Source organism: Meles meles, chromosome 9, assembly GCF_922984935.1.
Source record: "Meles meles chromosome 9, mMelMel3.1 paternal haplotype, whole genome shotgun sequence".
Taxonomy (NCBI): domain Eukaryota; kingdom Metazoa; phylum Chordata; class Mammalia; order Carnivora; family Mustelidae; genus Meles; species Meles meles.
Genome location: NC_060074.1, coordinates 67,367,044 through 67,388,846, shown reverse-complemented (window position 1 = coordinate 67,388,846; position 21,803 = coordinate 67,367,044). Strand labels below are relative to the sequence as shown.

General features: G+C 39.4%; 1 protein-coding gene across 1 annotated transcript in view; it reads right to left on the bottom strand.

Moving 5' to 3' along the window:
* Nucleotides 1–21,803, bottom strand: part of MYO3B (myosin IIIB) — a 406,310-nt gene that overhangs the window by 269,309 nt on the left and 115,198 nt on the right. The window contains exon 9 of the mRNA XM_046018212.1: nucleotides 3,610–3,675. Coding sequence (XP_045874168.1) covers nucleotides 3,610–3,675 — 66 coding nt within the window. The remainder of the gene's footprint in view (nucleotides 1–3,609; nucleotides 3,676–21,803) is intronic.

The window sequence follows — 21,803 nt, the reverse complement described above, 5'->3', positions numbered from 1 at the left end:
CTAACGACCAAAGGTTCAGAACCAAACTGATGTTTCTTTTCTTTTCTTTTTTTTTTTTTAACCACAAAACATGTTTACTGATAAGATTTGCAACCTTAAAATCTCTCCTAGTGTCTCCAAATTAAAAAGACTGGAAACCTAAAAAACACCAGTCCACCTCCTAGCATTCATGTCCTGCCCCCCTGCCATGTACATTCATATTCATTCCCTCTCTCATTCATACACCCACTCTCTCTCTCTCTCTCTCACACACACATCCTGTCCCCTGTCTACACAGCTATAATCAGTAGGCTACAGCCAGGTCAATCCCTTTGGACCACCGCACCAATCAATGAGAAGTCATACAGGTCCTTGGTAAATGGTGACCAACGTGGACCAAAAAAGATCAAGATTATTGACTCACCTCTGCTATGATTTAGCAGTCCCATGGGGATAGGGTATTGAGAGTTTTAAAGCTGCTAAAGAATTTCTAGTCCTGTTTATTCTTTAGAGAGAATCAGTTTATTTACCTTAATACAATGAAATGCATTGTTATTCAGTCTACAATGGGAATTGAAACAATTATCTGAAAAATTCCAGCTAAAAACACCTTTCCTGAAATTACCAGAAAATCATCTTCCCCACCCCAGTCCCACCAATAATGAGAAGTTTATAATCTGAAGGCCTTAATCCTCTATCCTGCTCCCAGTTCTCTCCCAATATGAGTAAGATAAGTATAAAAGCAAACCAAGGCTCTCTCTTTAAATAGACATTTCTAACCCAGTGAGTGTCATTGTTTGTATTTCATTAGAGATTTGAATAAACAGAATGAAATAGTAAAGTTAAACTCAATTTGTAGGGTAATGACAGCCTGGGGTATGCAGGCTCACCTTTGTAACCAAAGGTTATTATTTGGGAATAGTGGGCAGGTTTCTACCTAAAGATACAAAATATAATAATTAGTCCCTAATCTTGAGACTCATATTCCTAAAAATATTGTAAAAAAAAGAACTCATGACTGAGGAATTTAAAATGGTATGGGGAAAGCAGATTGGGAGCTGAAGTCAGGAAAGAATCTATGAACAACTATAATACAGAATATTTTCACTAATAAAACCATTAAGGGCAATTCATTAAGTAAACAGAAGACTGAGGACACTTTTCCACATCTTAAATTAGTGGTAAAGCACAAATCACTTGATTTCTCTTTACCTCTACTGGTTCATAAGAACGTTTTCAGACTCTCCCTCTCCTGCCATTTCAAGAAGATGCTTTTGTTTTGCCCCTGATAGTATGCATACAAAAGGCATCTTTTTTTGTGTTCTGTCTTCCATTCTAATATCAAGATCCTCTAAATCTGAAGTAAATCAGAATGAGTACATCTGGAGTTCTCAGTGTTGGGAAAAACAAGCATATTTAAATGGGCATATAATAGAATCCTGCCACAAAGAGAAATCAATAGTTGGAAGGTATTTCCACACTGTTTAACCCTGAGAGTCCCAACCCCAACAAGTAGTGTATGTACCTTTATTCCCAAATCCATCTAAGCAATACCGCGCTTGGTTTAAGAACATGAATATACGCTTGAAAATATATAGAGAAGATAAAATTTGGTGAGTCAAGTCACATTTTAGAAGCATCACAAGAGCTTGGTATAGGAAGGCATATTTGTGAATATGTAATGGATTTTTCTAGGCCAACAGCTTCAAGAAGGTCAATCAAGGGAATCTGTATGCAGCAATGGAACAAAAAGGAAAACTCTTTAAATCCAGCCTTTGCTAGCAAAATCACTGGAACCCAGAGGCCCTGCATTTCTCTCCCTGGGGTTTGTTCCCAGCCACCAGGGTGTCTTGAGTTCTCCAGTTCTCTCGCCTCCCCCTTTGGCTCCCAAATCTCAGGAGGTGCCTCGTCCTCTGCTCCTACGTGAGCATCATCCCTCTTGCTCTATCTATTGCTCCTCTCACTATTGCCTGACATTGCCACCTTGAGCTGCAGCTGCTTCTGCATTCTTCAGGCTTTGTAGAAACACCAGAGTGGGGACTGGAGGGGTGAGGAAATGCCCTGGCCTTGAATTTCATGGTCATATTCCAACACAGCCTTGCTTGGTAGAGTTCTTGGAGTATGGAGAAAGATAGAACAAGTCCAGGAGGGGCTGGACAAGGAAACAATTTTAGGGACTGTGAACTATGATGAACTTGAAACAAAAATTAAATATAGGATTACAGCTCTTTCTACTAATCCTTGGGGTCAAATATATTTTGAAATTCAGAATTTTATAAAATTGTAGAAATGTAAACCAGTGCATTTACTGTATGTTACATAACATTCCCCAGCAGGATCTGGGGCATCACACTATAATCAAACACATTAATAAATCTGCAACAATTCACATGAATATTCACACCGAGTGAGATAAATAATGACTATAAATAGTTTCACTTCAGTTTAGGTCATGTGTTGCCACCAAATCAGTTCACATAAGGCCAGGTCCTGTAGCTAAATGAGTCAAGTACAAAAAAAAAAAACAAAAAACAAACAAACAAAAAAAACACTTTCATTTCTCAGAGCGTTTTGGATTCTAGAATTGTAGATAAGGAATTACTGATGAGAGTAAGGAAGATAATCAAGGGACTCAGTTTCTTTCATTGCCCTGCTTTTCTAAGGAAGCTAAGTCTACACATAAGCATAAGTTAGAGCAATTTGTGTTAACCCTTCGCTACGTACTGTTGATGAGCTATTTTGGGCACTTCTTTTCTCCTCCCATGACCTCTGAACACCTTTTTTGATCTACTAAATCCTGAGCACACCTCTTCCCAGTCCCTGTACCTGGATATGCCTTGTAATGCCTCATCTGGATTTCTGCCCACACAGTTCATCAGGCCCCTAGCCTGGGGTCACAGTCTCCTCTAGCATCTTCCCCAGATCTGTGTGGTCTTCTACCAGACCAGGGGCCAGGCCAGAAGCTCATATTCCCAGAACTGAGTCACCATCCTGTTGGTGTTACTATTGGTTTTGCTCCTGTCTTAGTTCCATTCTATCTTGCCTAGCTCCTGGTAACACAGCTTCCATTGGACACGCCACCCACCACTTGGGTTTTCATCTTGTTCTCCCCACCTTGAGCCTTGACTGGGTCTGTTCACCTTGGTGCCTCAGCCCAGAGATCCCACTGTGCCCACCCAGTCATCTTGGGAACAGGACCTGTGTTCCCACCCCACGGATCCTAGAGCAAAGCCCAACTTCCAAGCTTTAAGACCCCAGTTGAAGGCTGCCACCCTCTGTCTTCCCTGGGCCTAGTGTGCACATCACAGTTTCAGATGTTGAGTGTCCTCCCTTATTAAAAAGGCCACCTGCAGTATTTGCCCCAGGACAAAGAGATTAGATAAATGTGAGTAGATTCTCAGATAAATGTGACCCATATGATCAGGTCTGATTATAGTCAAAAGTCAATGGAACTCCCTATTTTTCAAATCCTACAGAAGCATCTTCTATCATTTACTGGAAGAAATTCTGTGTCATAACGTGCTAAAAGGCATAACGACTTCTAGTGCCAAGTAAATTCCACAGCTTGGATTTCCAATCACTGTTCAAGGCCTTGCTAGATAAGCAATTTTTAGTGGAAGAAATACTCACTGTGAAATAAAGTGGTTGAATTCCTCACACCATTCTTCGGGATGAAGTAAAGTAGGTGGAGGATTTCTGAAAAACAAAAGCAATTTTTTTCTTATTAAAAAAAAGTGTTTAAAGGCAAAATACCAACTTGTCTTTACTGATATTGTTCTACATAGCTCTGATAAAATCCATTCTGTTTCTTCCTGGGTGGGAGTCATTCATTAGTGATAAACTACAAAGAGCCAGCCCCTATTTATTTAGTCCTTCATTTTCACTGATTAAAGGCCTACTATGTCCATGGTTTTCTCCGGGAGCCGTGAGAGTTACACAGATCAGGACCGTTCTCCAAGAAGACACTAACGAGGGGCGAGGCAAGCACACAACCACTATAACTGAGAGCTGTGTATTATTAAGGCCATACGAAAGAAAGCTATAAACCTAGTGCTAGGGGCTTTAGAGAAATTTTACAAGGATTTTCAGATCATTATACTATCACGTGAATTAATTATGTGATGCATTTAAAGTACACTCATACATTCATCAGTCAAATTTTTAACTATTTCCTCCTGTATGTCAACTTCTGCAATAAGCACTGGAGAAAGCAAAACAGCTCAGGCAGTGTTCCAGACCCTATGGGGTCCCTGGGTAGACAGGGTGACAGACAAATAACATAACTAAGTACTGGACATTCAAGAGAACTAAAGAGCTGCAGAAAGACTCTGGTAACCAGGCAACTTCCTGGTGAGAAGGCAGGATAAGGGGAAGGTAAGGGCCCTGCATTTGGCTTAGTATTTACCCAGAGATTAAATTTTAAAACAGAACTGACATTACTTTTAACTGGTAACCATTTTTTTTCCTAGCCATGAATGGAAGTAGGGGCTTCTGGGCAAATCAAGCACACCAACAGAGAAAGTTACGTTTCTGAATATCTAAAATATGACTGTAAACCTTAAACATATTACTTATGTTATCTTTGTTTTCATCTGGGTTCTAACTGCTTCCTAAAGCCATAGATTCCTTAGTTTCAATAGGTGGAAGAATGGGAAGCAGTGAGAATAACAAAAATTTTTAAAAAGTATCAGATAATGTTATTGCAATTTGCCTCTCAATATCCAGTCTCCTCTCATTTTTTTTTTAAGTACAATTTTTATTCTGACACAATGCTGCCATATAAAGACTACATTTTCCTGAGTTTCTTGCAGCTAGATATGTCCATGTGACTGAGTTCTGGCCAATGATAAAACTGTTCAGTGGTGTTTCTAGGAACCCTTCTTAAAAGAGGGGAGACACGCCATCTTCCTTCTTCTCCCTTACTGCTTCCTGGAGTATGGATGTGATGGCTAGAGCTTGAGCAGCCATTTTGGACATGAGGTAAACTTGAAAATGAGAGCTGTAAGTGGAGTATGGCAAAGAAGATAGGTAGGAAACTGGATTCATGATGACATGGCAAGCTGTTGTACAAGCTCTAGACTGCTTCCCATTAGTCTTCCTTACCAGGAGAGAAATAAATGTCCATCATTTTTAGGCCATTGTTATAATGCAATTAATCATAAGTGAGCCAATAATAGTTCAGAGTATTATCCTATCACATGATGAGAACATAAGTTGATAAATGATATAGAAATACACAAAGATATGTGGGAGCATAATTAAGGAATAATTTTACCCAATCTGGTGAGTCCCAGAAGACTTTCTGAAGAAGATGAGCTTAAACGGACCCCTTAAGATTAGGATGGATTTTTCAAGACAGAGGAGGAGAGGGAAGCCACAACAGGCTTAGAAAATAACATGTGCCAAGTCACAGAAGTATAAAAAAGTCTGGGAAGTTCAAAGAATATGAGTAATTTTTTGAGGCTAGATTCTGGGATTCTTTTGGATCTAGAGAGAGAGAGCAGGAGGGAAGGAAGAGTGACAAGAGAGAAGTATATGACTTCTCTGTTACGCATTAGAATTTAATTACCTTTCAGATCTTTTGATTCAAAGACCCAAAGGAAAATTATCTGTGTCCCCAGCTAGAAAGAATAAGCAGCTCAAGGTTGCCCTTCAGTTATTTCAGAGGCTGTCTCTATCTCATTCATTTTATTCAACAATATTTGCCTTTATCTTTCCCTTATATTTTTTAAATAATAAAAATACCATCATATAACTTTTGCTTCTGGGCTTATTTGAACTGACCTGTTCTTACTGGCTCCAGCTCTTTGAGGTCCCAGCTGTGGGCCTCAGTGTGGCCTCTCTCAGTGAGGTCATCCTACATCCTCTCTTAGATCCCTTTCCAGAACTTGAAATTTCCTTGCTCTTCTTAGGTTTTCTCCTTCTGTTCTCACTGAGGTCAGTTCCACAGAGAAGACATGCTTAAGCAATTTACTATCTAATAGACTTAATTCACCCTAAAGCAATTAACCATGACCAAGAAGTCACTTGTAGACAGAATAAACAGACTTCATTAAAATAACCTTAATAGGCTCAACACTGGCCAGCTGAGCATGAAGGGACAGCCCTCTGTTGCAATTAAAGAGTGACCCAGCAAGAGTCCACTGGAGAAATGGATGGCAAGCATCCACTCCTATGTAGAGAACACTGCACTTTCCTATTTTCAATCTGGTTATCAGCAGGAACTACAGGCTGGGGCAATGGGTTCCTGAGCTGGCCTGAACCTCTGCAGCAGAGCATAGAGGAAAGAGCAGGAGATCATCACTCACCCAGACCATCACCAATCCCTGGTGGCCTCACATGAACCCCACACAAGGAAACTTCTTGGAAGCTTGAGCATCATAGGAATTTGATTTCAGAGCAGCTTATTAGACCTTGTAGGTAGGTGCCCTGTCTTTCCTAGAGTCAATCTGTCATACTCAGTTTTAGTAAATAGAGATCTTGTGAAAGACGATTATCTGTGTGTAATGAAAACTAAAAGGAATTTGAAAGGCTTTATGGTATTTTGTTTGCAACAGCAATATAAATTCCAGTTCTCTTGCCATCCAGAAGGAGCACCAAAAAGTAACAGTAGTACCTTTTTGGCTATCAGTACCACAGATGCAAGTTGCAATCCTGCCCAGCAGGTTTCTCTCCAAAAGGAGAGATGCTTCATGTTCAGTGCGATGGGAGAGTCAGTGCATAGCTGTGATTCAGAGACAAGCAGGCACCCCCCACTTATATGTATGGATGCTAAGAGCCTGCAGAATGGACGAGTGGTGAGTGGCTGGAAGGACTGTGAATCTAAATAACCAGCTCTCCTTTGGATAATGATTATAAACATGCATTTTGTTTTTTGAAAAAAGGCAAAAAGCAAAAACAGTGGTCAGTGTTTGTTTTGCAGCAAGCCATTATAGGGACAGTGCAAAGCCCAAGCAATGAGAGAGACCCCACCAAGCTCCTTTCCTCGGAACTACACTCAACTTCTCAGCATCATGCTGTCATAGCCTTGAATCCTGTCTGGGAACGTCTGTATTTTGTCTCAATTTATGTTGTGTGTCTGTTACCAATATGTGTCCTAAGGCATCAGAAAAGCCTTTGGTCTTGGAATGCTCAAAAAAAATTTTTGTATAAATTAATGGCAATTGCTTCTTCATTTTACATTATTTTGGCTCAAAAAAGATTTCATAGGAACACTCTACTTTTCAGGTAGCAGGGGAAACCTGTATTCGATCTGAATTTTTTCTGCCTGGATTTTACTCCTGTGATTTGGACCCCAAGTTCTATAAAGATGATCTGCTGCACACAGACAGCATTAGGGCTAGATGAGACTAGGAGCAGTGGGGTGATATTAAAGAGAGTCCTGAACCTATTATTTACCCAATTTTTACCTGAGTCTAGCAAACACAATGGGAATCAATTTAACCTTCTTCTTCCAAAGCCTAATAAACTGCTTTTTTGAACAGCTGTACTGAATTCATTCTAGTTCCTGAAATGCAGAAGGAGCTGGCTGGGGCAAGCACCTGGCCTCTGGGTAGCCAATCCCCATTTAAACCATTGGTCTATGCCAGGGCATGATGCAAAATGATAATCTGGGTCAATGTGATTCTCTCTAGGTTTTTTCCCCACCTTGAACTGAAAAAAAAAATAAACACAAAAGTAACAAAAGAATGAAGGAGTTTAGAAAGAGAGCTGAAGCTAAGAGATTCATGATGACAGAGAAGATGGAGAGGTCACAGAGCACAATGAACAGGCTGAAGTTTTAGGAAGCAGAAACTATGAGTAGGCAGAAAACCAGGGAATGAGGAGAAAACAGGCCAGGGAGAAGAGAAAGGAAGAAATGTGTCACAGAGAAACCGAGACCCGGTAGGCTATTCTTGAGTTCCTTTATTGAGTGCTGCTCTCTCTGGCGCGTCTAGAATATTACTGGCCCCAGCATTCTGTTCTTGGCTCTATTCTCTTCCCATTCTCCACATTAATTGAGAGCTCACTACATGTCAGTGGCTCCCTAATCTCTATCTCCTGCCTTGACTTCTCCTCTGTCTTTCAGTTAGTACATCCAACTACTTTCTAGATGGTCTATTTTTATTTCCCAGGGGCACCTCAAAGTCAGCATGTTCAAAAACAAATTTCTCTTCTTCCCCTAAATCTGCATTCCACTTGGTTGTTGGAGTCAGAAACTTGGGTTCTACCCTCTCCCATAACCCCACATTCAATTGGAGAAGGCAGAAAAATGGCTTCCCAAAGAAGTCCACATTCTAATGCCCAGAACCTATGAATACTCTACCTTCCACTGAAAAGGGACTTTGCCGATGTGGTTAAGGTTAAGGACATGAAGGATAACCTTAAATTATCTGGATGGACTCAATTGAAACTCTAGTCCTTTAGTTTTGTGTGTGTGTGTGTGTTTTAAAGATTTATTTACTCATTTGAGAGAGAGAAAGAGAAAGAGCATGAGCACTGTGGGGAGGGGCAGAGGGAGAGTGAGAATCTCCAGCTGATTCCCCACTGAGTGAGGAGCATGACACGGGGCTCCATCCTATGTCCCCAAGACCACAACCTGAGCTGAAATCAAGAGTCGGATGCCCAACCAACTGAGCCACCCAGATGCCCCAACCTCTATTTATTTAAAGCAGAAAAGAGAGGCAGAAAGAAGAGGCAGGAGAGATTTGAAAAGTGAAAGGGACTCTATTTGCCACTGCTGGCTTTGAAGGCAAGGAAAGGGTATCAAGTGCCAAAGAATGCACGTGGCCTCTGAAAGATGGGAACAGGCCTCTGCTGATACTCAGCAAAGAAATAGGAACCTCAATTCTATAAATGTGAGGAACTGAATTCTTTTAACAACAGGAATGAATAAGGAAACCAAATTTTCCCTTAGAGCCTCCAGAAAAAGGTGCAGCCCTGCCAACACTCTTGATTTTAGCCTCCTGAGATCTATGTCTGATTTCTAACTTATAGAACTAGAAGATAATAAATTTGTGCTATGTTAAGCTTTTAAATTTGTGGTAATCTGTTATGACAGCAATAGAAAACTAATACATCAATCAAGTACCAAGTCCTATCAATTCTACTCCCTAAATTCCTTTCTAATCACCTCATCCCGTCTTTCATGTCCTAATTCAGTCACTTATCATCTCATACCCAGACTACTTCAATATCCTCCTTATTTTTCTCCCTGCCTCTATCCTCATCTCCCTCTAATCCATCTTTCACTTGGCAGCTAGAATTTCTTTATAACATACAAATCTGACCTTGTTATTCTCTTGTTCAAAATTCTTCGGTAGATCCACACTGCCAGCATGATAAAATCTCAACCCCTCTGCCTGATATACAAATGGCTTTTCTTGTCCATCTAACCAATTTCATCTCAAACCACTTCCCCGTATGCATCTGATGCTGCAGTACTGTATTGCACAGTACTTGTAGCTCCTAAAGCAGGTCCTGTTATTTCATGCCTCAGGGTCTTTTCATATGCTGTACCTTCAGTTCAGAGTGCTATCCCCAATTTGTCCACCTGCTGGACATGCTTCTACTCATGCTCCTACCCATGCTTCATGTGTTTCTTTAGCACTCAGCATAGCAGTACTCTATAAATTTTTGCTGAATGAATGACTACATGAATGAATGCACACAAATATCCATTTATTGTAAGTAAGCCAAGAAATGATGCCAGGACAAAATATGACTTGGTCCCCAAAGTGGTGTAAAATTAGACAAAGTGAAACAGCTCTTTTGGATGTGAGCAAATTCTAACTAAATTATTCATACAAGCAGAATTTGAGGAACAAAGAAATCCCCTTGGGTGCTGATTTAGGTTGGATTTGACAATACAAGCCTCATCTTTATTCTTCTGAACCCTGAAGGTCCCCAGATCTTTGAACATATCTGACCAAAAGGAGGAAATAAATCATGATTAAAATCTCATCACAGACACTATCTAATGTCAAGACCATTATACACATATGCATGGTGGGTTGGAGATAAGAGGAGATCAATACTAATAACTACCACATGTTGAGTGCTAACTACCACCAATCTCCTTGCCAAACAATCCTATGAAACATAAATTATTACTCCAGTTACACAGGGGGAAAATGCAGCTTAAAAGAAGAAATTTTCTTAAAAACACCTAACAAAACATGGGCAGGGCAGGTTTTAAACAAGTATTTCTATCTTGATATCCATACTCCTCACTGTTTCCTGTATTTTATTTCACAAAGAGTCCATTACACCAGAAGATGAAGAGAACATACATGCAAAAAATGACAGGAAAACAATTAGCAAGCAACACCTGTAGAACGTGCAAAGTGAAGTCCTCAAACATAAAAGCACACTCACCAAAGAGATGCTGAGTAAAAAATTTCTCAATAAGACTGAGTTAATTAAGACAAGCTTCCTGGGGAAAAAAAAAGAAAAGCTTCCTGGAAGCTGTGAATTTTGAGGCAGGTCCTACAGGGTACATACACCAGTTGATGAGGGGAGAAGGGTGTTAAGGAAGGAAAGGGAGAATATAAAGAGGAAGACACATTAGTATAATAACTAATAAGTAATCATTAACATGCAGTTAAATAAACTCTTGGGTGTGTTCCAACGGTATTCTATTTATTTACTCATAAAAGCAATAAAGTAAGAAGCTGAGCACAATTAACTCTTCTGAGAGTATTAACCACAGCAACAGAGCTGCCATCCTGATCTACAATTGGTAGATTCATTAATGAGGTTGAATGGCTAGGTATGTATCTATGTCTCGTCCCTAAGTTATCACCAGCTAGTTCTAGCCAAAGTTGCTCTTCTCCCTAGGGCACAACTTAATTGTTCAAAATCAATTACTTAAAATTTTTCATACTCATTCACAATATATGACTCCATATTAATATAGAAAATTCCCCAGTGCAGGAAAATAGTGTCAGGGCAGAAGACCTTCCTCGGCCGTATGGTCCTTCTAGCTGGATTTAAAATCAAACTGACATGAGAGAGACTAAGAAGGAAAGTCCAGTTTAATAGCATACGCATGGGGAATCCACCCCAACATGGAGTTCCAAAGACAATGAAGACAATGAAGCAACATGAAGCTTCTTTTTTTTTTTAAATAATTGCCTTAGTAGGCAGTTTTATTGACTGTTAATTTTTTTTTAATTTCTTTTCAGCGTAACACTATTCATTGTTTTTGCACCACACCCAATGCTCCATGCAATAGGTGCCCTCCCTAATACCCACCACCTTGTTCCCCCAACCTCCCACCCCCCTGCCCATTCAAGACCCTCAGGTTGTTTTTCAGAGTCCACAGTCTCTCATGGTTCATCTCCCCTTCCAATTTCCCTCAACTCCCTTCTCCTCTCCATCTCCCCATGTCCTCCATGTTATTTGTTATACTCCACAAATAAGTGAAACCATATGATAATTCCCTCTCTCTGCTGGACTTATTTCACTCAGCATAATCTCTTCCAGTCCTGTCCATGTTGCTACAAAAGTTGGGTATTCATCCTTTCTGATGGAGGCATAATACTCCATTGTGTATATGGACCACATCTTCCTTATCCATTCGTCCGTTGAAGGGCATCTTGGTTCTTTACACAGTTTGGCGACCATGGCCATTGCTGCTATAAACATTGGGGTACAGATGGCCCTTCTTTTCACTACATCTGTATCTTTGGGGTAAATACCCAGCAGTGCAATTGCAGGGTCATAGGGAAGCTCTATTTTTAATTTCTTGAGGAATCTTCACACTGTTTTCCAAAGTGGCTGCACCAACTTGAATTCCCACCAACAGTGTAAGAGGGTTCCCCTTTCTCCACATCCTCTCCAACACACAACATGAAGCTTCTAAGAGCTAAGGAGAAGGATAGGAGCCTGAGAACATAAAGAGGAGAAAGACCATTAGCAAGGAGGTGAAAGGAAATGTTTAGAAAAACAAAGGTTTGCCCTATTATGCAGATCATTTTTTAGATAAAGGAGAGTCTCTATTCATAATGCTCTTCCTGGTCCAGTCTCTCCTTCCCAATGTAAACTGAGGCAGTTGAGGGAGAGGCAGAGAGCTTTTCCTGCATCTATTGGGTTTTGATTACCTTTAACACAAAGTAATCTTTATGCCAAAGTGGCACATTCTGGGGCATCTCATCCTGCATGTATTCAACAGAAAGCAAAAAGCAAACTACATCTTCGCTACCACCTCTAATCCCAGACTCTTGCCTGTATCAGTGTGGCTTGTAATCTTTTACACCTTTTTATATGCGTTTTTAGTATTTTCTATAAATTCATATAGACTGTTCTGCTGTGCAATGAGTATATAATGAATACAATATAAATTTTGTAATATACATAGTTGGGGATGGTAGAAATGGGATTAAATGCTACATATAAGTGTCCTGGTACTTCTATTTTCTATTCAATAACATGGCTTAAAGAGCATCCCATGACAACTTGATACCTAAATAGTATTCCACAATATAGGCATACTATAGTTTATCCATTTACTCCCTGATATTCAGACGGTTTCTATTTTTTTCACTATTAAAACGAAGGCTGAAATGGTTCACACATGCCACATGTCATACGTGATTTCTAACTTTTAAAAGGTTTCTTAGGTGACAAACACCGAACATTTGTCACTGAACATTTAGGATCTTACTATGTAACTTATATGTAGGAAAGAGTAGGCACAGATTGACTCATCTTCTCAAGGTGGCCCAGTAAGCAATTCCAGAGCTGAGGAGAGCCGAGGAGTAAGTGGCCACGAAAAGGCCCTGCGCCTGTGGAGAGCGCCCCTAAGTCACCACTCCATAGAACACACTGTGAATGGGAACTCTGCATTGGTGAACTCCACCGGTGTCAGTGGAACCCGCTTTGAACCCTGCTGATGGGTTCCACTCTGCAACTTGCAAGAATTTGCTACATAGATTGAACAGCGAGTATCTCGGGGTAATTACCTTGACATATGGGGCACAGACCAAGATTAATTCAAAATATATGTGCTATAAATCTGCTAAAGAGGAATCATTTGAAAAAATTAAATAATTGAAGATATTTCTTTAAAATCAGAAAATAGAGGATATGAAAATGACACAGAAATCAGAATCACAGGGTGCCTGGGTGGCTCAGTGGTTAAGTATCTGCCTTAGGCTCAGGCCATGATCCCAAGTTCCTGGGATCAAGCCCCACATCAGGCTCCCTGCTCAACGGGATGCCTACTCTTCCATTTCCCACTCCCCCTGCTTGGGTTCCCTCTCTTGATGTGTCTCTCTCAAAAAAAAAACAAACAAACAAAAAAAAAACAACCTTTAAAAAAATCAGAATCACAATGCTATACACCCCAACTCAGTAAATGTGAAGGGCAGTTGGAAAAGACATCCATGCTAAGTGCTGCACCATAAAGGCATCTACCTATCAGGGTCAATCCTTTGAAGTAGGGAAAAGGAGAGGAAGAGGTCTGCAAGGAGAACACTAGATGAGGTGTCTGGTAGGAAATAAACATAGAAGAAGAAAAAAGAAAAGCATCTTTTCCTTTACCCGTTAGGTTCCCGACTGGGACCTCTGTAACAAGAAGAGATTAATTAGAAAAAAGCATACAAATTTATTTAAAAGAAGTTTTATATGACATGGTAGCCTTTATAAGGAAATGCAGACTTGAAGAAATGGCTAAACCTGAGTTTTTTAATGGTTTTTGTTTATTTGTTTTTGAGAGAGAGAGAGAGAGAGAGAACACAAGCCAGGGCCAGGGTGCTGGGGAGGGAGGCAGAGGGAAAGAGAAAATATTAAGTAGACTCTACACCCAGTGCAGAACCTAACAAGAGGCTCATTCTCACAACCATGAGATCATGACCAGAGCCAAAATAAAAAATCAGACGCTTAACCAACTGAGCTACCCAAACATCCCTGATTCTGATTCTTTTTTTTTTTTTTAAGATTTATTTATTTATTTGAGAGAGAGTGAATGAGAGAGCATGAGAGGGGGTAGGGTCAGAGGATCAGAGTGAGAAGCAAACTCCCCGCTGAGCAGGGAGCTCGATGTAGGGCTCAATTCTGAGACTCTAAGATCATGACCTAAGCAAAGGCAGACACCCAACTGTCTGAGCCACTTGCACACCCCTGATTCTGATTCTTAATAACCAAATTTGACCCTGTCCCTAAAATTACACCATCTGCAATGTTAAGCTATAATCCTTAAAATATAAAGTTACAACATCAAATCACAGGGCTCATAACAAACCCCTTCTTAACTATTTACCACCAGTAAGTGACAAGATGTTCACTTCCTCCAGCTTTTCAGCCCTGCAAGAATCTGTTTCAAAGGTCATTTCAGAATCTCAAGACTATATTACATTCCCCATGTCAGGGGTAACTACCCCAGGCCTATGTTTGATCTTTGGTGTGTTACAGAGCTTTATTATTCTTTGGTCACTACACCAACATTCCAAATGTTCACAAAAGTTGCATTTTCTCATTCTCTCTCAAATACATTGGGGTATCTTTCTCTCCACTGTACTCTCCTATGCAAACACATAGGACACATAAACAACTCAGCCATGCATGCTGAGCGCAGGAGAAAGTCAAGGACAATAAAAGGTGCCCTGTCAATAGAGATGATGGAGGGGACATGTGGTGTGTGGCTCACTTATCTGAGCCAATGTGATCATCTGCTGACATCTGGTTCTTCAATTTCCTCCTTCAACAAGAACTCAGCAATGCCATCAAATCCCACTGCTAAAGTCTAATGTATCAGGGAAGCAGATCTTGCCTAAGGACTGGCTAATGACCCTTTCTCTCCTTTTCCATGCAGAGTCGAAGTCACAAGTCTATTTTTCTCACACAGTTTTAAATGCATTATCTGTTAATTCATGATCATAAAGAGATGTGTTTCGAATACATCAGGTTGTTCTCTAAATGTTTTCCCATCATCACATTCTGGACTATTTATGTGGGTTCTATGGGAACCCACTCACTGAAGGTGAATATTACGGTGTGTCTAAGGATTCTGGTGATACAAAGTCACTCCCCAATTAGGGTGACATTTTAGGAAAGAACAGCTTTATACAGTGGCATGAAAGTCACAAGGACAGGGTAGTGGGCCAAGGGATAGGCAATGCTAACAGACATGCTAGACATGCTGTTCTTTCCTGAAGTATCTTTTTATTTTTTATTTTTTTGGTGATAAGAAGGGAGAAGTAAAAGGAGCTAGGATATGCCTCCCCAAACTCACCATTTGTGTACATCACACCTGATCCTCGAGGATCTATTAGTTTAGGTCCAATCAGAAGGCAGAAAAACACTATTAATTTGAACAGAGAAATTTTAATATAAATAATTATTTACTTGTAATAGGAGATTGGATACTGAGGAGTAAAGAAATCTAACAAGTACAGGAAGAGCAGATATTGGAAAAGAGCTACTACCTCTAGCTGAGACAGAATACCCAAGGAAGAAACTAATTTAGAAGAGCCCCTGACCCAAACCCAAGACTGAGATCCAGACCTCTCTGGAAAGGATGTGACCATGACCCACAGGGGCTGAAGTTCTCTGAGGTAAGACAAGCCAGTGCTGGCAAACAGGACACCACCTGCCCAGATGCCTTTGACACTTAAGTGGGAAGCTAGTCAGTGAGTACTCGTAAAACTCGCTGTAGAGTGAGCACTATTGGGTGTCCCAAAAGCCACAGAAACAAGAAAAAAATATAACAAAACCAGGAAGAGGTCCCTTTCCTCCTGCAGTGGCCTTCCAGTGCCCTCTACTGACAAAGCCAAACATCTGCCATATGGCAAAGGAGGAATGTTTATGGCGTCTACTCCAGTATCACAAAGCAGGGCAAAGAAGGGTAGAGTCAGAGCTGAAAAGCACTAAATTAATAATGGGCGCAGGAAGGAAGTGAATGGGAAGACAGAGAGATGCTGGAATGTTACAGTGTTCTTTTTTATTTTTAGATGAAACTAAAATTCTTTAGGAAATTTCTATTTCAGGCTTGCAATACACTACTTCCAGCCATCATCAACTGAATGAGTCCAGTATCCTCCAACATTAGGTGCACTTGCTAGATATATTTCAGAGGTAAAGAGATAATGGAAAGAGATAATGGAAACCTTCTTCCCCCACTTAAAAAATCTGTTTTGTTATGGTGCATGAAATTTCCTCATTAAGACTCACTGTTTTCTATCCCAGAAGCTCCTTATTGAAATGGGAATGTTCTGGAAAGCATCTTATTGTAAACCTTTATTGGCCAAAACTTTACTTGGGATAAATGGCAAGATAAGAATAAAAACTTAGAAAAAGGCACCCAAAACAAGGACCAGTGAGCAGATAGGACTACAACCACAGACTTAATCTCTTTGTGATTTTCCATTTCTATGGTCTCAATTTTGTGTAAGCTGACAAACTTTAGAGTCTGGTAGTATGACACCTGATTTTATTCTTTCCGGACTCTCTCTCCCTCTTAGATTTCTCTTAGAAAAGAATTAATGAAAGTCAGCATGGTTTAAAATTCTTTTTGGATAATGGCCAGGATAACGGGGAACGGGGAACTCCTTTTTCTTCTGGGCCTCCTTTCCTACCCACATAAGTGATAGATAGTGAGCAGGCTGAAGGGAGATAATTAATGGTTTTCCCCCCATTCTCTCAAGCCAGCCAGGAACCCATGACTTTCTTTCAGCTGGATTATTTTTGCGTAGAGTCTAATAGTATTTCTATGGTCTTTATCTTTAATTTCTTGAGCACTTATTATGTATAAGCACTGTGCTAAAAATTTACTCATTTAACCCTTACGTATACTCTGTGAGGCATGTTACATAATTACTTCCTAGATAAACCAAGGCTTAGGGAATCTAGACAGTTTTCAGTGCAGGCTGCCTGATCCCAAAAAGCACAACTGCAACCTTTGCGTGTCCTGCTTCCCCACTTAGGAATTCCTTCTGGTTAATTAGACAGCACAACATCTTTAGAGTCTGCCAGAGCAATTTATATCATATTAATGGGAGAATAGGGGCCTAATTTGATAAGCCAGCTCAAGCATAGTACTCTTCAGATCACCAAGACATTAGCGAGCAAATCCAAAGAATATTTTTTTGGGATGCAGAAGGATCAGTAATAGGGGGTAGGAGCTGGGAATGTTTTCATCTGTTGAGTTTTATGCATCCTCTGTCATTCAGCTCCCTCCAAAGTCACAGCTGGTAAAACCAAATGGGTCATTTTACCACAATCAGACTAATGTCACAGTTCAAGAAGCACCATTTGTCCTCTGAGGCAAAGCCATGCACCTAATTACAACACACTGTTAATAAATTTATAAGAGACAAAAAGAAATTGACTGCTATGGATTTTTTTTTCCTAGCAAAGCAAAACCATTTAAAGGGCAGATTGCAAATCTATTCCTTCTTTTATTGTTTCAATGAAGTTAGCAATATATTCTAGATTGGAAAAACCAGGGCAGACCTAAGAGGAACAGATTGTATCATCAGATCCTACCACATTGTCTCTAATGGGGGAAATTAACAGCTGAATATCAACACCTGTCACTGTGAGCAGACCCTGGCATACACACCAGGTAGGAAGGCTGTGCAGTTCCTTAGAGCAATCTGAGCCTGGGCCACCAGAGACAATATGCATGCCAATGCCCACAGAAGCAGGCTCCACTTAATATACCAAATGCCAGGGGAGATAAAGCAGCAGTTCCTAAGGAGGTCTGCGTGTTAACAATTTTGAGCTCTAAAGAGGTTTCAGAAAGACTGTGCTAACTGCAAGAATGGAATCAGACTTAGGCAAAGACTGGCCCCAGCAGGAACCACTGAACATTCATCCCTTTTCAAGGGCAAAAGGTACCACCAGAGTAGCACCCTCTCTCACACTTGGGTGGTTTGAGTCATGTCTCCTCTGGGTAGATTATGGTCAATTGTTTTCACCATCCTCAAAATCAATTATAATCATTGCTACTGAATGAATTATGTCTCAAGTCCTGGCAGTTTGTGAGCAAGCCCAAGTGAGCACGCCCACATTTATTTTTCTGACATTGTAAGCATGTCTTCTCTTTACAAGGGCTTTGGCTATTTTTCTCCTGGGTTGCCTAGCAACCTTTGAAGGGACAGAAATATGGAGGAAGGATGCTGGAGACATACTGATGAGTAAATCTGTATTTATTACACAGATTCCTTTTTTAAAGTCATTCTGTTGTCCCTTCCTGGGGTGGGTGTGGGTGAGGGTCTGTGTGATACTATCATAGTTCTGCTACTCTTCTAGCAGGAACATTCAATGCCAGCAGATATATTTACACAAGCATATACACAGCAAATGGGAGGTTATAACGGGCTATTGCATATTACTACAGATGAAGATGAATAAACACATCAGAAACTCATTGAGTAAGCACAATGCCCATTTGACTGTCCTCTCTTAAGGTCTCAGACCATGCCAGAAGAAAGCTCTCATTTCATCCTAGTCATGACTAGAGGATAATGCTGCGTTCTTGTTTGCCTCCTGTCCTGTCTTTTACTAAATTATATATGCCTACAAAAACAACCCATTTTGTTCAGGTGTCAAGTTTATTTGAAATGAATTGAGTAAAACAGTTTCCCAAGATTCTTTTAATTACATCTGTGTCTGCGGTTACTTACCTCTTTTTAAAGTTGTTTATGTCTTTTTTTTTTCATGATTAGATAACAAGTCGTCTATTTTGTTATTTTTATCAAAAAAAAAGCTCATGACTTATATATTGGTTCTACTGCTTCCTATATTTTACTTCCTTAACTTCCACTTCTATTTTATTACATTTTTGTACTTAGGTTTAAATTTTTTTTTAATTTCTTGGATGGGAAGTTTAATTCATTTACTTTCATTCTTTCTTGGTTATTAATATAAGTATTTAGGGCTATGAATTTGCCTCTAATCCCTGCTTTAACTATTTCCCCTTAATTCTGATATACAGTATTTTGATAATATGTTCTAATATATTCTTCAATTTCCAAGTAGATTATTTTAGAGAGACAAAATTAAATATGTATTTATTAAATAAGTGTATATGTATAGTACATTTTATATAACATATATAAGTATATATTATTCTCATATAAAAATATATAGATCAAAACTTGTCCCTTACAAATAGAGAATACTCTTTTCAAGTGCCTCTGAAACGCTCACAAAAACTTATACCATCACTTATTTTTTATGTATTGTGTCCATCATGGATTGAAAGAGGCTCAATAACTTCTGCAGCCCTGTATATCTTCTAGTAATTTATATAGTTTGTAGTTCCTGCTTTATGAGCATGATGCCAAAAATACATTTTTTATATCTTCATTTAAAATATCATTTATTAAAAAGTGCCCTTCTTAGACTAATTTAACGGTTTGGGTTCTGGATTCAGTGTTGTCTAATATTAAGAACACAGTGCTATAATTATTGCTTCATAAAATCTTTTCTCTTCAATGAAGTTAAGAGAAAATGAGAAAAATATATTTAAGGAGTCTTTCATAATAACTCAAATGTTCACCATTTCTTCAGCTCTTTATTTCTTGCTGTGGACTTCAGTTATCATCTGTTATCATTTCCTCTCAGCCTAAAGGACAACCTTTAGTATTACTTATAAGGCAAGTTAGCTAACAACAAATTCTCTCAGTCTTTATTTAGGATTGCCTTTATTTTGCCTTCATTTTTGAAGGATAGGTTTGGTTGACAATTTTTTCCAGCACTTTGAATATGTCATTCCATTGTCCTCTGATTACCAAGGCCAGATCGAGTGAGGTGATAAGTTAGCCATAAACCATACTGATGCTCCTCTGTACATTGTCAGTTGTTTTACCCCTGCTGATTTCAAGATTTTGTCTTCATCTTTAACAGACTGATTATGATGTGTATAGGTATTTATCTTACTTTGGGTTTATTGAGCTTTTGTTTTATGCTAATGTCTTTCATTAAAGTTGAGATGTTTTCACCCATTATTTCTCAAATACTTTTTCTGGACCCTTATCTCTCTTACCTCCTTTCTGGATTCTCTTTATGTGTCTGCTGAAATTTATGATGGTATCCCACAGTTCTCTGCAGCCCTTTTCATTTTTCTTTGGTTCATTTTCTTCTGTGTTATTCAGACTAGTTAATTTCTACTGACCTAGTTTCAGGTTTACTGATACTTTCTTTTACTTATTTATATTAAATATGCTGAGTTCCAGTGACTTTGTCATTTCAATTATTATACTTCATACTGTCCTTGTTGTGGAATAGAGGCAGCCTAGCATAGTGGAAAAAAACATAGCTTTGGAGTCAAGCTTCATGAATTTAAGTCTATAGACCATCATTTATTAGCTGTGTGACCTTAGGCATTATTACTTGACTTCTCTCTATCTTGAATTTCTCATCTATAAAATAGATATACTAATAGTTCCTACTCTGTAGTGAATGCAGTATGAGAATTAAGATAATATATATAAAATGATTAGAACAGAGCCTGCCATAATGTGAGCACCCAGTAACTCTTTGCTATTATTACTACTGCTGATGTAGGAATTTGGTCATCAGTAGTGGATATGGTATGGAATTAGTTTTGTATTGCAAGTCTGAAATCTAGTATAAGAGTAATAAGCCCCAAGTAAGTGATCCCTTTAATTATTCTTCCCAAGTTCCAATTCCACTATGTTTGTTCCCTTGGTATATTTGGGTTTCTCTAAAATTACACTATAGTTACACCACTGGGCTAATGCTCTGCCCGCTTGGTGAGAACTGTAGCACATGACACAGATTTTTCTATCCCCCTTTCTGGAAGACCTGGACCTTGATTCTCATGCTTATAAGTGCTAGATATCATCAGACTCCAATCCACACAAACCCTTTTTTTTCCTAGTAACTGTTAATATGCCATAGAACTTTGGAAATGGTGCCATACACCAAGCTGCCTCACAGGAAAGAGAGGGAAGGCCAGATTGTGTGAGGCTGGGGGCTCTTTGGAGCAAGACACACCTTTGAGCAACCTCTAGCCTTTCACCAAACATTTTGTCCACCAAACATGATCTCTGTAAGTAAAAAGGAACCTGGTGATAGGACAAAGTAGACTATTAGAACAAAGATAAGGAACAAATAAAAATTCACAGGTGTACTTAATATAAGATTGGGAATCTTCCCACAGTGGCCCTAGCACATTGGTTTTCAAAATGGAGTTCACAACACATGTACATCAGAATCATCCAGGAAATGTGGTAAACATGAAGATTCCAAAACAACACAGAGACCTGATGAAAAAGAATCTTTGAGAATGGGGCCTAAGAATCCACATTTAAAAGCTCACTAGATGATTACGCCACAAATAGAATTTGAGAGGCATAACATTTGGTAGTCAACAACAGATGTGAGACTTTTCCAATTGAATTAAAGTCACAAACCAAAATGAAAAGGGCCTGAGATGCATCCAGTGGGGGACGATTTAGTTCCATGGTAAGTAACCACATCTCAATGAGACCAGCCTTCCTGGGGAAGACTATTCCATGGTCTATCAGATCTCTTCATTAGGGAACTTCCCTGCTATTCCAGCTAAGTAGCTTTCCTTAATTTGATCTTATTACTCCCATGCTTTATACAAAGCTGAGTATAGCAATTATACTCAATAAACAAAAATGCTATATAAATGCCATGCCAGGTTCATCTTTCCATTCAATTACTTTCAAATAGTCACTTCTCCCTACAAAGTGAGGGTCAACCTAGTTGTGCAAGCAAGCTTCTCTAAGCCTCCAATCTTGATTTGGATGAGTAGTGCCATCTTCAGAGTTAAGTGTATGGCCCCATTCTTGCAAACAGATGGCATTCTCACAGTTCCTCAGCCACATTACAAAAATTGGGACTCA